The sequence below is a fragment of the Abramis brama genome (assembly GCF_963993115.1).
Source record: "Abramis brama genome assembly, chromosome: 24".
NCBI lineage: Eukaryota > Metazoa > Chordata > Actinopteri > Cypriniformes > Leuciscidae > Abramis > Abramis brama.
Genome location: NC_139986.1, coordinates 13348056 through 13362220, shown reverse-complemented (window position 1 = coordinate 13362220; position 14165 = coordinate 13348056). Strand labels below are relative to the sequence as shown.

The 14165-nt window shown below is 38.5% G+C and overlaps 1 protein-coding gene across 1 annotated transcript in view; it reads right to left on the bottom strand.

The window, feature by feature from the left end:
• Window positions 1-11612, bottom strand: part of LOC311075399 (B-cell receptor CD22-like) — a 46256-nt gene extending 34644 nt beyond the window's left edge. The window contains exon 1 of the mRNA XM_084102790.1: window positions 11336-11612. Coding sequence (XP_083958916.1) covers window positions 11336-11453 — 118 coding nt within the window. The 5' untranslated portion in view covers window positions 11454-11612. The remainder of the gene's footprint in view (window positions 1-11335) is intronic.
• Window positions 11613-14165: the final 2553 nt, after the last annotated feature.

Genomic DNA, 14165 nt, shown 5'->3' with positions numbered 1-14165 from the left:
ATGTCATCGCCTGGAGTTTTTTTTTCAAAATGATGTGAAAATCATCCTGCCTAATCATTCACATAAAACGATACATTGATTTTAGTTTTGTGAAACACTTTTAGTTTGGAAAGCCAATATGCGGATGGGGCGTAAACACTCCAACAGCATCATGCATATTTAGTAGTTCACACCTGGTGAGACAATGTCCCTGCATACTTAATGAGCCATTCATTCAGGTGTGTCACCTATAGCTAACTTAAATATACAAGCTTCATAAAAATGATCATTCTAGGAGAAAATTTCAGATGGCATTCTTGAACTCTTCATATATACACACACATATATATATATGCATGCACATACATACTTTATAATCTTTTCAAAACTAGTCAACGTCTTTCAAAACTAAAGTATACATTTTATCATACGTATTTCAAAGTAAAGGATTCATTAGTTAGTTGATGACTTTATTTTTGACAAAACACATACAGTATATATTCCTCATCTCAGTATAGCAATAGAGTTTGCTAAAAGCTGTTCATTCAATACAGCAGTATGAAAATCGATCATATTTTGTAAAATTACATTTATATTTGCATTTATGTCAAAACCTAGACACTTTTAAACATCAAAAGGACATTTATTTATATGTATTCGTGTCAAAATGACAAATAAACAGATTTTCCTATTACATTTTGCATGGAAACGCTTCCAAGACGCTTGCGTGTCGCGTGAAAAATAGGCGTCGGTTCTATTTCTAGCATGCACACGTTTTCCACGCGGCTCGTGCCGCGCCTGAGACGCGCGTCTCACACAGGCAGTGTGCAAACTCTAAACTGTTAACATGGGAGCCGAAATAAAAAACAGACACGCCATGCAGCTGAGACGCTTACGCCACGCATCCAGTGTTTCACCGGCCTTATCCAGCGGATGTGGGCGTTTCACAGGTTTGTATGGATCGCCTCACATTTGCGTTTGAATAGCGCGGTCTCCGTAGGCGGAGTCACATTAAAACTTAATTAGCTGAGATGAGAACGACTGACATCTCTCTCTTTACATACATATTATATAAACTGTGAATATTTGTTTTTTATAAAAATTACTTCATTTAAAAGAAGAGAATTCAAGCTTCATGCCTGTGTGTTTGTATGCCTGTTTGACTGAGTATTCGCTGAGTTACAGTTCATTTTCGGACGCGTTTCAGAATTGACTTCACTGACGGAGAGTAGGCAGAACTGACATCATGTTTATTTTTCTTTATTTAGCGAAAAGCACAACACTTTGTTTTTATTATGAGCATACACAAAAAAAACACACTAAACAGGATCGATTGATGTTTAACACAAGCATATAAGATACAAATTAATATTTTTATTTTATTTTTTTTTTGCACTCATACAGAAAAAAACGAGCCTATCGCGCCGGCGCGATAGCCGACCCCAGGGGGTTAAGCAGGGGAACCTTCCGTGCCATGCATGATTTCAAACCATGACGTCTTAGTGTATTACCAACAGTAACCTTGGAAACGGTGGTCCCAGCTCTTTTCAGGTCATTGACCAGGTCCTCCCGTGTAGTTCTGGGCTGATTTCTCACCTTTCTTAGGATCATTGAGACCCCACGAGGTGAGATCTTGCATGGAGCCCCAGTCCGAGGGAGATTGACAGTCATGTTTAGCTTCTTCCATTTTCTAATGATTGCTCCAACAGTGGACCTTTTTTCACCAAGCTGCTTGGCAATTTCCCCGTAGCCCTTTCCAGCCTTGTGGAGGTGTACAATTTTGTCTCTAGTGTCTTTGGACAGCTCTTTGGTCTTGGCCATGTTAGTAGTTGGATTCTTACTGATTGTATGGGGTGGACAGGTGTCTTTATGCAGCTAACGACCTCAAACAGGTGCATCTAATTTAGGATAATAAATGGAGTGGAGGTGGACATTTTAAAGGCAGACTAACAGGTCTTTGAGGGTCAGAATTCTAGCTGATAGACAGGTGTTCAAATACTTATTTTTTTTTTTTAGATTATGTCTCTCACAGTGGACATGCACCTACGATGACAATTTCAGACCCCTCCATGATTTCCAAGTGGGAGAACTTGCAAAATAGCAGGGTGTTCAAATACTTATTTTCCTCACTGTAAGCCAATGGTACACTCAGATGAGCCACAATTTATTCCACTGATTTGAGGGCTGGCTCTAATGGCTATTGCCAGAGGCTCAAGGGCCAAAGCGAAGAGCATAGGAGAAAGGCTGCAGCCCTGCCTAGTGCCACGACCCAGCAAGAATGAAGGGGACCTGTCATAATTAGTCAAAATAGAGGATTTTGGATGTGCATATAGCATTCTTAACAACTTCATAAATGTGTCACCAAAGCCAAATTTTTCAAGGGTGGCAAACATGTATCTCCATTCGACTTGGTCAAAGGCCTGCTGGGCATCTAACGATATGACAGCAGCGTATGGTAGCCTATCAGAATACATAGTATTTAACAGGCGGCGAGTGTTAAAGAAGGAAAATCTGCCTGGAATGAAACCTGATTGATCCGGGTGAATTAAGGCACTGATATATTTACTTAATCGGTTTGTAAGAACTTTTGCAATAATTTTCTGGTCACTGTTCAGCAAACTTAGAGGACGGTAAGATGTGACATCAGTGTCATCCCTGTCTTTTTTCAGGAGAAGACAAACATGCGCTTCATAAAGCGAGCTGGGAAAAATCTCATCCTTCAGAGAGCACTTTACCATACGAAGAAGGAGTGGGGCGATGTTGTCTATATGTGCCTTGTAAAATTCTATGCCAAATCCATCAGGACCACAGGCTTTGCCATTAGGAAAGGAACAGATAGCTGTTTTGATTTCATCCAATGTGATGTCAGTGTCCAGATCCTGCCTTATCGCCTCATCTAGAACAGGGATGTCCAATGCGTTAAGAAAATCTGAAATCTCAGCATCGGTGGACTTAGACTTTGATGAGTATAACTGGCTATAAAAGTAAAAAAACCTGTCATTAATTTGTTTAGGGTCAGTTAATAGCTGCCCGGTTGGAGATGAGACTTTATGAATCGCCCTATCAGCTTGCACGCCTTTTAACTGCCTGGCAAGCAGCCTGTCTGCCTTCTCACCCAGCTCAAAGTGCTTTTGTTTTAATTTACAAATATAGTGCCTGACCTGCTCGCCAAGAATATGGTTATACTCATATTTTATCTTCAAGATGTTTTTAAGAATATCCTCAGATTTAGACCCTCGGTAAGAATCCTCCAGTGCAGTAAGTTCAGTTTCAATTTCAGAGAGACGCTTCTGCCTAGCTTTTTTACTTGCTGACTGATAGGAGATTATGTGACCTCTCATAACAGCTTTAAAGGACTCCCAGAGGGTTGAGTCTGAAACAGCACCATTGTCATTATCCAGCTTAAAGCCTGACATCCTAGTAGAGATGTATTCTTGAAAACAGTTGTCTGAATTCAGTGTGTGGTTAAACTTCCAGTTGTACTGACGTGTATGGAGATTGAAATCAATCCTCATGGTCAGAGGCGCATGGTCTGAGACTAAGATGTTATGGTATGTGGAGCTGATGACTCTTGATATTAGTCTGGCATCAACTAAAAAATAATCGATTCTGGTAAAGCTACCATGCACAGATGAAAAAAAAGAGTATTCTCGGTTTATGGGGTGCAGATGTCTCCATATATCAACTGTATCTAGCGATTTAATCAGATTGTTAAGTACAGGTACAGACTTCAATTGTGGGGCTGCTTTAGCGGAAGAACGGTCTGCCTGAGGGTCTAAATAGCAATTGAAATCTCCTCCAATAATTATATTGTGAGTGTTATGTTCCGCAGCAAGATTAAAAATTTTGCAAAAAAATTCAGGGCTGTCAAAATTGGGAGCATGAATATTCAAAAGGACCAATGGTACAGAATTCACTGTTCCAGAGACGAGAAGGTATCTTCCACCTGGGTCAGTTATCATGGACTTAAATATAAATGGAATAGTTTTACGAATAAGAATCGCTACCCCTCTCGCTTTGGAAGAAAAAGTAGATTGGTAAACTTGTGACAACCAAACAGCTCTCAATCTCCTCTGATCAGTTGGGCCAATATGGGTTTCTTGTAAGAAAGTAATATCTGATGACAAGGACTTTAAATGTGAAAATACTTTACCCCGCTTAATGGCTTTGCCAAGACCTCTACAGTTCCAGGATGTAAAAGTAATATGGGATTAATATCCTGCCATGATTCAAAACTGAAAATAAAGTTCTGAAAGGTTGAAACTAAGTGTTCGAAAACTCAAAATCTTATAAAAAAAGTTTTGCAAGATCGAAAAATAAGTTTTGCAAGCTTGCAAAATGTAAAAAAAATAAAAAATATCTCTGCAAACATTATGTTGTTTTTGAGATTTCCTTCTTCAGAACTGCAAAAAAAAATTACGATGTTGCGCAAACAATTTTTCAGAGTTTCAAATTTGTCAGTGTTCTCCCACTGTATTAGTTTGTTTTCCAGGTTTGAAACCTTGTAAATGGTGATCTGAAAACTGGTGTGCGAATGTGTGAAAAAAAGTTTTGAAACTCTGAAAATAGAGTTTTGCAGGCTTGCAAAGTGGTAAAAAAAATAAAAATCTCTGCAAACATAATATTGTGTTTGAGTTTTCCTTCTTCAGAAGTGCAACACTCTTTTTTACGGTGTTGTGCAATCATTTTTTCAGAGTTTCGAATTTGTCACTGTTCTCCCAGTGTATAGTTTGTTTTCCAGATTTGAAACCTTGTAAATGGTGATCTGAAAACTGGTGTGCGAATAGGTGAAAAAAAGTTTTGAAACTCTGAAAACTGAGGTTCGAAAGGGCGCAACTTATTACATTACATTACATTTGCACTCCTATTGCAGACTATTTTTTCAGAGCTGAGTTTACAACACCCACTTTGCGGAGATACAGCCACACAGTTGCGAGCTTGCGACTCACGTGATTTGTGGCAGCGTTGTCACGCAGCTCTGCTCTGAAACTCTGAAACTCAGACTGAGCGAAAATGAAGCTTCGCAACTTCGCAACTTAAAAAAAAGCCTGGAGGGAGGGCCTTCTGCTATTGGCCAATGCTTTGCTGTCTGCTGACGTACAGTCCAATCACAAGTCGTATTTACTGGAAAGGTGGGATTGACCGACTGCTCCGCCAATGACGAAATTCTCACTCTCGAAATTCTCATGCTCACTCGCCTCACACACAGTCTATGCTCACACAGCGAGCGACTTACTTTCCTCAGCTGGCGACTCACTCTCCTCACACAGCGAGCGACTTACTTTCCTCAGCTGGCGACTCACTCTCCTCACACAGCGAGCGACTCACTCTCCTCACACAGCGAGCGACTTACTTTCCTCAGCTGGCGACTCACTCTCCTCACACAGCGAGCGACTCACTCTCCTCACACAGCGAGCGACTTACTTTCCTCAGCTGGCGACTCACTCTCCTCACACAGCGAGCGACTTACTTTCCTCAGCTGGCAACTCACTCTCCTCACACAGCGAGCGACTTACTTTCCTCAGCTGGCGACTCACTCTCCTCACACAGCGAGCGACTCACTTTCCTCAGCTGGCAAATCATTCTCCTCACACAGCGAGCGACTCAGTCATGTACATTGGCCTAATATTATAATAAAATCTCAAGTACTGTATTGGTGCAATAACTAACTTAAGTAAACTGTTCAATTGTTGTGTTGTAAAAGTCATTTATTCTGAACCAATAATCTTAAATTGATTCTCATTGCATTTTTTTAAACATTTATAAAGGCAATTTCCCCCTAACTGTCATCTTTCAAGTCAAATTCTATACATTTTAAGTCACTATATTAGCCTACTTTTACCAATCAAATTGACTAGTATCAACAAAAAAAAAATTGTTCCCACTGCAGAGAAAACAGAATCTGCATCAGAGGTGGCATTTATAAAAAGTTTAATATGCAAAACAAGCATAAAAAAAAAAAAAAAAAAAAAAAACTCAAATATTCAACATGAATGCATGGGGCAAAAATATAAAAATATTTAGTGTATATTATATGTATTTTATGTTTGTTTAAGGACTGCTGCTGGCCAATAAAAAAGCCAATAAAACTTATGAATACAATTGTAGTTAAAAAACAAATAATAATCATAAAACATAATGGGGCATTCATGTTGAATATTCTTTTGAATGGTGTTATCAAATAATAATCTGTTATAATCTGATTGTAATTTATAGGCCTACAGTTAACTAATGTGATCTTTACAAAAACATAATGGTGTATGTAACTTTGAAATGTGTTTTACCTATTTTGATACCAATGTGAATCAGCAAAAATGGAAACGTCACTTTTTCAGAATATTCTATTTTAAAGATAATTTATAAAATAAACTTTTTAAAAAGCCGTGCATCCTGTTAGCGTATCCTGTGCGCTTTCGTCATTGGCGGAGCAGGCGGTCAATCCCACCTTTCCAGTAAATACGACTTGTGATTGGACTGTACGTCAGCAGACAGCAAAGCATTGGCCAATAGCAGAAGGCCCTCCCTCCAGGCTTTTTTTAAGTTGCAAAGTTGCGAAGCTTCATTTTCGCTCAGTCTGAGTTTCAGAGTTTCAGAGCTTCAGAGCAGAGCTGCGTGACAACGCTGCCACAAATCACGTGAGTCGCAAGCTCGCAACTGTGAGGGCGTATCTCCGCAAAGTGGGTGTTGTAAACTCAGCTCTGAAAAAATAGTCTGCAATAGGAGTGCAAATGTAATGTAATGTAATAAGTTGCGCCCTTTCGAACCTCAGTTTTCAGAGTTTCAAAACTTTTTTTCACCTATTCGCACACCAGTTTTCAGATCACCATTTACAAGGTTTCAAATCTGGAAAACAAACTATACACTGGGAGAAAAGTGACAAATTCGAAACTCTGAAAAAATGATTGCACAACACCGTAAAAAAAGAGTGTTGCACTTCTGAAGAAGGAAAACTCAAACACAATATTATGTTTGCAGAGATTTAATTTTTTTTACCACTTTGCAAGCCTGCAAAACTCTATTTTCAGAGTTTCAAAACTTTTTTTCACACATTCGCACACCAGTTTTCAGATCACCATTTACAAGGTTTCAAACCTGGAAAACAAACTGATACAGTGGGAGAACACTGACAAATTTGAAACTCTGAAAAATTGTTTGCGCAACATCGTAAAAAAATGTTGCAGTTCTGAAGAAGGAAATCTCAAAAACAACATAATGTTTGCAGAGATATTTTTTATTTTTTTTACATTTTGCAAGCTTGCAAAACTTATTTTTCGATCTTGTAAAACTTTTTTTTGTAAGATTTTGAGTTTTCGAACACTTAGTTTCAACCTTTCAGAACTTTATTTTCAGTTTTGAATCATGGCAGGATATTAATCCCATAAAGTAATAGGACTTCCTCCCGACCTACTTGACTGATTATCCTGCATTAAAATAAAAGTATAACAGACAATTTGAACTGGCACAAGAAAAATATAGATCTGGCAGATTAACAAAGAACACATAAACACACCCCAGAACAACCCCAGAGCCGCAACAAAGAACTAAGCGTCACATCCCAAATCCTGATAGGAGACTGCCGGGTATAACAGAGCCAACTAAGCAGCCAGACTAAAGTCGACAGCTCCGCGATCTCCTCTATTGTAACATACATCTTATACTGCAGCATAGAGAAAAGAAAGAAAATTTAAATAAAGTAAAAAAAAAAAAAAAAAAATTGAGCAGACCAAATAATTTCTACTGCAATTGGAAAGAGTGCAAATGCCAATATGCAGAACGCATAACTTCAGTGATAAACACAACCGGCGCATCAAAACACATTAGACTACCATAAGACAAATTTCAGCCACCTATGCAATAGGGCTATGGCTATTGCAAAATACACAAACAGCTAGTCTGACTCTTTGTCGTTTGTGATAGAGTTGGCAAACCGTTCTGCAGCTGCTGGTGAGTCAAAGACGTTCACTGTTTTGTTATAGGTCACTTTAAAGTTTGGCTGGAAAGCCCAAGTGTACGGCTCCAGCATCGGCCAGCTTATTCCGAACACTGTTGAAGGCTTGACGTTGTGCTATAACCTCTGCAGTGAAGTCGGGAAATATTGACACCCTCTCATCCTTGTAGCTAAGCGGTGCACGCTGTCGGCTTAGTCGTAAAATATTCCTCACGTCTCTGTCGTTATGAAGTTTTGCGATGATGACCCTGGGTGGCTCTTTTTCTTTTGGCTTTGGCTTAAGGCTGCGATGAGCTCTATCTATTTTGACCGGTTTGCTGAAGTTTTCTTGGCCAAGTATCTCTGTAATCAGCTCAGACACAAACTCAGCTGGGCGGCTGTTTTGCTCACCCTCTTTGATACCAACGATCCTAATGTTGAGCCTGCGTGAGCGTCCTTCTAGGTCTTTAAGCTTGGCGCTGAGACGAGTGTTGGCTGCTTGAAGTTCCTTACAAGTGGTCTCTAGAGCCGTTATGCAGTGGTCGGCGTCTGTTAGAGCCTCATCCATGCCATCTATGCGACGTTCCACTTCGTGATGTTTGCTCTGTAGTGTAGCCAGGTGTGCATCGATTGAATCAAGGCGTCCCTCCATAGTCTTTTTGAGGTCATCAACTAGCTTGGAAACAGTAGTTAACTGCTCTTCTCCTTGCTTCGTGATAGCGGCTAGTATTGCTTCGTTGCTAGCCTCAGCAGAGGATGCATTTTTCTGGCTTTGAGCTTTGCTCCTTTGCATGTTCGACGTAAAAATGAGCCCACTAGACTAGAATACAACTTAAACGATAGTCTATGACATAAAAAACGATTGCTGCAGTATACATTCAATAAAACAAGAGGATTTTACACAGAGCTCCACAAAAGTGTGACCTACTCCATTACGGCACACTAGCGCCCCCCCCCACAAATATATTTGTTCACATGAGAAGACATATAGCATATATAAGCATAAAGAAATAAAACAGTCTTTTTTTGCTGTGAGATGAAAAAAAATATTATTTTTTCACCTGAGCATAAATGTCCTCTGGCACAACACTGATGGCTTTTGGTTTTTTGTGTATCATGTGGACCTGAGCATATACTACATCTGAACCTCTTTCATGGTAGTCTTCTTCGGTATGGTCTTTTCCTCTATTGTGGTCGGACTGAGTCATGTACTCACACACACTATAATCATCAGAGATCTTGTTGTCCTGGGTGGTTACGGTGTGGACATCTTCATATGTGGAATTCCTGTCAATGGTTTCATCCTGTGCCTAAAAATTAAAACAAAAACATTTGGTGTATATATAACAACATTTCAAACATGACATCTCTTAGTTAATGGATATGACTATGTTAATGTATTTGGTTTGAACTGACTAGAACTGCTAAGCACGCTGTTGCTGCTGTAGAGTATGGACTTCCTACTGCTAATAGATACATAGACATGCTATATATGAATAAAAAAAGTTACCATTTACTGCACTTTGTTATTCTTCTAGCTATTTATGAATTAGAAGTCTTGCACATTCACAGGAAATAGCTTACTTCCACCTTGCAAAATAAGGTGTAACCAGACTATTGAAATGTTGAACAAGCTAGCAAGCTCAAGGCCAATCAGTTTGTGCTACTGTAGTAAATGATGTGTTTGCTAGAAATTGCATGTAAAGGACCTATCAGCCTTCACCATCTAGAGTTTCATGACTGAACTATGCGATTTAATTAGAAAATAAATTGAATTTAGTTATATTATATGTGTATTAGAAAGATATTATTAAGAGAGTTATACAGAATGTGCAAGACCAGAATTGAGAGCATCTGCTCTATAGCAATGACAATGATCTATTAAAAATGGTTCTGTGGTTGTTTGTGCAGTGGTGTGAACCGACTGGTGTTTGAGGAAGTTCAAAAACCTGATGCAAGGAATCTTTGTCTCCAACAATGTCTCCCCTGTGTGTCTTTATCCTGGTCCTGTGAGAGGAAATTAATAATTAAACTGAAAACTGATCAAGTGACTTGTAAGTCACTTGATAAATTTAATAAATGAATACATTTAAATGTAAATATTATTTACATAATTAACAAACATCACTAAGAACAGCTTCTTAATGATGAGCTACAATCATTTATTTCTGTAGATTCACCACAACCTCCTGAACTTAAACCCACTGATCTGAAAGCAGTGATGGAGAACACAACAGTCAGTCTGAGCTGCTCTGCTGAAGCCCCCTGCCCCAAACAACCTCCTACAATATCCTGGTCCAACAGCCCTGAATCTGCCCACATTACAACACAGTTACAGGAGAAACCTGGTAAAACCCAGTCAGTGTTTTCAAACATGACCTTCAAAGCTTCATACATGGATCACAGAAAGAACATCTCCTGCACTGCTACATATCCAAGAAAAACATCTAAAGACTCAACTGTGGAGACCACCGTGATGCTACAAGTCCTGTGTAAGAGATTAGACTGCTTACTTCCTTTAACATAGCCCTGTGCGTGCTTAAATGCACAAAGTGCTGCTTAAACAGAAGTGCTTTAATAGCTGATCTGATCACTGTCAAACACTAGCAGCTCTCATAACAGTGAATGAGGCTTAAACTAACACAAGCACAATGCTGAGTACATCTTAAAACTGGCTCTTTCAAAATGACATCAGCGATGATTAAGTAACTGAAAGTGTTACTTAATTTACCTTGCACAAAACCCAAGAGCAGAGAGTGTGAAAACTGCCACAATTCCTCCCACACAACCAGCAATCAGAGGCATAAAGTGTCCATCTTGTCCTATAGGATGTGAAACACTTGTAATTTCACCAGAATGTTTATTTAAATATAATTTAAATGTATATTTATAATGTATATTTAAATATAATCTTCATTGCCTTAAATATGTAAATGACCTTGTTCTTTACATGCAGACTGTATAAACTCACCTTCAACTGTGAGCTGGATCTCTGATGACTGTTTTCCAAGTTTATTCTGTGCAGTGCAGGAATACAATCCTGTATTATTATGAGATCCAGTGAAGATAATCTGCTTTCCCTGAGCTAATTGGCATTTCCTGTCCATGTTTGTACCAGGTGTAGTTCATTTCTCTTGATGGACTGGCTTTGCTTTTGCAGGTCAAAGTAACATTAGTGTTAACAGAGACTGAAGCAGATGGATCGACGGTGATGCGAGTTTCTTTTGGAGAAACTTTAACAGAAACACAAGCATATAAATAGGAAAAGCAGTAAAACACCTGTGCATTAGACATTTCTAGGAAGCTGTTTGTTAATTATGTAAATAATATTTACATTTAAATGTATAATTTATTACATTTATCAAGTGACTTACAAGTGAAGGAAAGCATAAGAACCTGTATGTTAAAGACAATAGAGATGACGTTTACCTTTGACAGTGATCCTCACAGTCTTTCTTGAATCATCTGTATTGGGGTTAAACGTTGCTCTGAACACATTTGGCTCCATTTCCAGTCTAAAGTAGTAAAGATCTGAATGATTCATCATGATGTTATAGAAGACAGTTGTGCAATTCCTCCTTTAATTGCTCATTGTTGGATTTGGTCTGACACTCCCAGCCATGTTGGCATGTCTTATCGTCTTCTTGCGTTTGGCCCCGATAATTTCTGCTTGCAGCTATATTTATAAAGTGTTACCCTTTATCAAATAAATAAGTGTTGTCATTAACTTAATGTTTACAACATGTTTCTTATTTTCAACAAGTTTTTTTTTTTTAAATTCACAAGAGACAAGCCTTACCTCAGAGCAGTGCAGTCAAAGAAAATCAGAAGTTCATGAAAATGTCTTCCTTTGTGCGAGATCTCTTAAACACTTAGTGACGTGACGTACTCTTGACGATCTCCCAGCAGCACTACAGGACGAGATATTACCAATCAGCCTTTGTTCATTCTGTGCTTACATGTTTGTCATTCGTTCAAAGAGGATGGAAACCATAACACAAAAATATGCAGATAAACTCAAATACAGTAATAATGTTTTTAAGGTCATATCAAACAAGGAAAGGAAATGCATGAATGTTTGTTTGATAGTATTGATACATTTTAGCATTTGCACACTCATTCATTGCTTATTGTGTACTCTTGTGTACTTTTTGCTAACTTTTTTTCAATGCTCATCAATAAAACTAACTATAACTAACTAACCATGACACATTTATTGAATGCAGGGGAGCTTCTGTGCTCAGTGTGACTGGTGCAAAAGAATGCAACACTTAAACCCACAAATTCACACCATTTTTAGACTGAATTGAATTAGACTGGCTCATGAGACATGGATGTTGTGTAAAACTAATTTAAAAAAAAAAAAGAAGAACTGAAACCCAAAGTTTATTTAGTGTGTAATGTTGCTGTTTGAGCATAAACAACATCTGCAAAGTTACAACTCTCAAAGTTCAAAACAAAGGGAGATATTTGCTTTTAAAGAAAACAAAAAGGACTACAACAAACGGCTGGTAAGGACTACATGAGATTCCTCCCGGGATAGTGACATCACTAACCCTAAAATTTACATAAACCCCGCCCCCGGGAGCATGCAGTCCATGTTGAGAAGAGGAAGAGTTTTTGCAGTAGATCACATTTAAGAGTCTGCTCAAGCTGTCGCATCCGTCTGTTCAGATGGAGTGTCACTCTGCAGGCATCTTACAACAGTTCCCACACAAGCGATTTATAGATTATCATGACAGAATATGCTAATCAAATACTTGAAGATAGTTAACTCCACATCAGCAACATAAATTCATCAACTAATGTCCTGTTGCATTCTACATGTTGTCACTTCTTCTTCTTGAGTCTCTCCATCATTGTCCGAACAGTTTCTGACATTTTAGTGCTTGTCTGCATGAGGTAATTGGAGCTGCTAACACTCACAAGCTATTGAAGCTCCGCCCTCTGTGCCAGGAGCAACAGCTCATTTGCATTTAAAGGGACACACACAAAACGACATGTTTTTGCTCACCCTCAAAAAGGAACAATTTTAACATGCTGTAAAAATAATCTGTGGGGTATTTTGAGCTAAACTTCACATACACAGCCTGGGGACATCAGAGATTTATTTTACATCTTGTGAAAAGGGACATTATACCGCCCCTTTAAAGCTGCTGTATATAATTTTCTGACTGTACTAAAGTATAAAAATAACATCATGTGTTTGCAATTATTCACTTAAGTTCACATACTTGTTTCTCTGAAAAACAATGCTACAGCCAGTTATATTACTTTGAAATGTGCATTCTTTGTAGGTTTTTGTTTCGGTCTGTGTGATCCTGCCCACTGCCAATTTACCCAATAATATCTCGCCACCCGGGTTTCCATTTGGCGGAAAACACATTGCAGCCATGGAAGCCAGCAAACGAACTGGGTCCGAGATCACAGATTCTACCCGACTTTGGCATCCATCTAAAAATCTCTATGAACGGGAGCATATAAAAACACGGACCAATTAACTCATCAACTTAAAAGTGTGCAAGTCTCCTTGTCTTCCATTGTCAATTGCGCTCGCTCCTGTTGTGTGTCCTTAATCAATCAACCCGCGTCGAGTCTGAGGAGGAGGGGGCGGGGAAACAACTCTCTCCATTTTTTTTAATTTGGACTGCAGTACCCATTTCAACCGCTAGCTGTCAATATTACATACTGCACCTTTAAGGGATAATTCACAGCTTGGCGCTCATTACACAATTTTAGTAAATGACTTGGAAGCAAAACCCCACCCCAATGCGAAGTGCATTAAAATCATGTAATGCATACCTAGCCGTGGATTATTCCTCTTATACCATGGTTACTTGCCAAAACTTTCGAAATTTGACCAAAAACATTGAAATTATGATTATTTTTGTCAGCTATGACTTTTTAGATCTAGCATTCTGCCTGTTTTAAATCAGACATTAAAGTAGTAAGAAAGTAGTAAGATGACATTTATTTGAATTAATTTTTGAGAGAGAGATAAATTATATGCATCTGTGCAGCATCTATGGAAGTAAAATAATGTCAAATGTTTTTGAAATAAAAAGCCTGTTGAATTGCACTACTTGAAAATAAAATAGGCATTGCATTAACCATGCTTGCATTTTAATGCATTGTATTTTTAGGGCTTGCATTTTTATGAGCTGAAATCAACATGGTTGAATATTTAAGCTGTGAATATTTCAATTAAAAACATTTCAAACACATTTTCATTATTAAAAATTCAATAATCCATATTCAC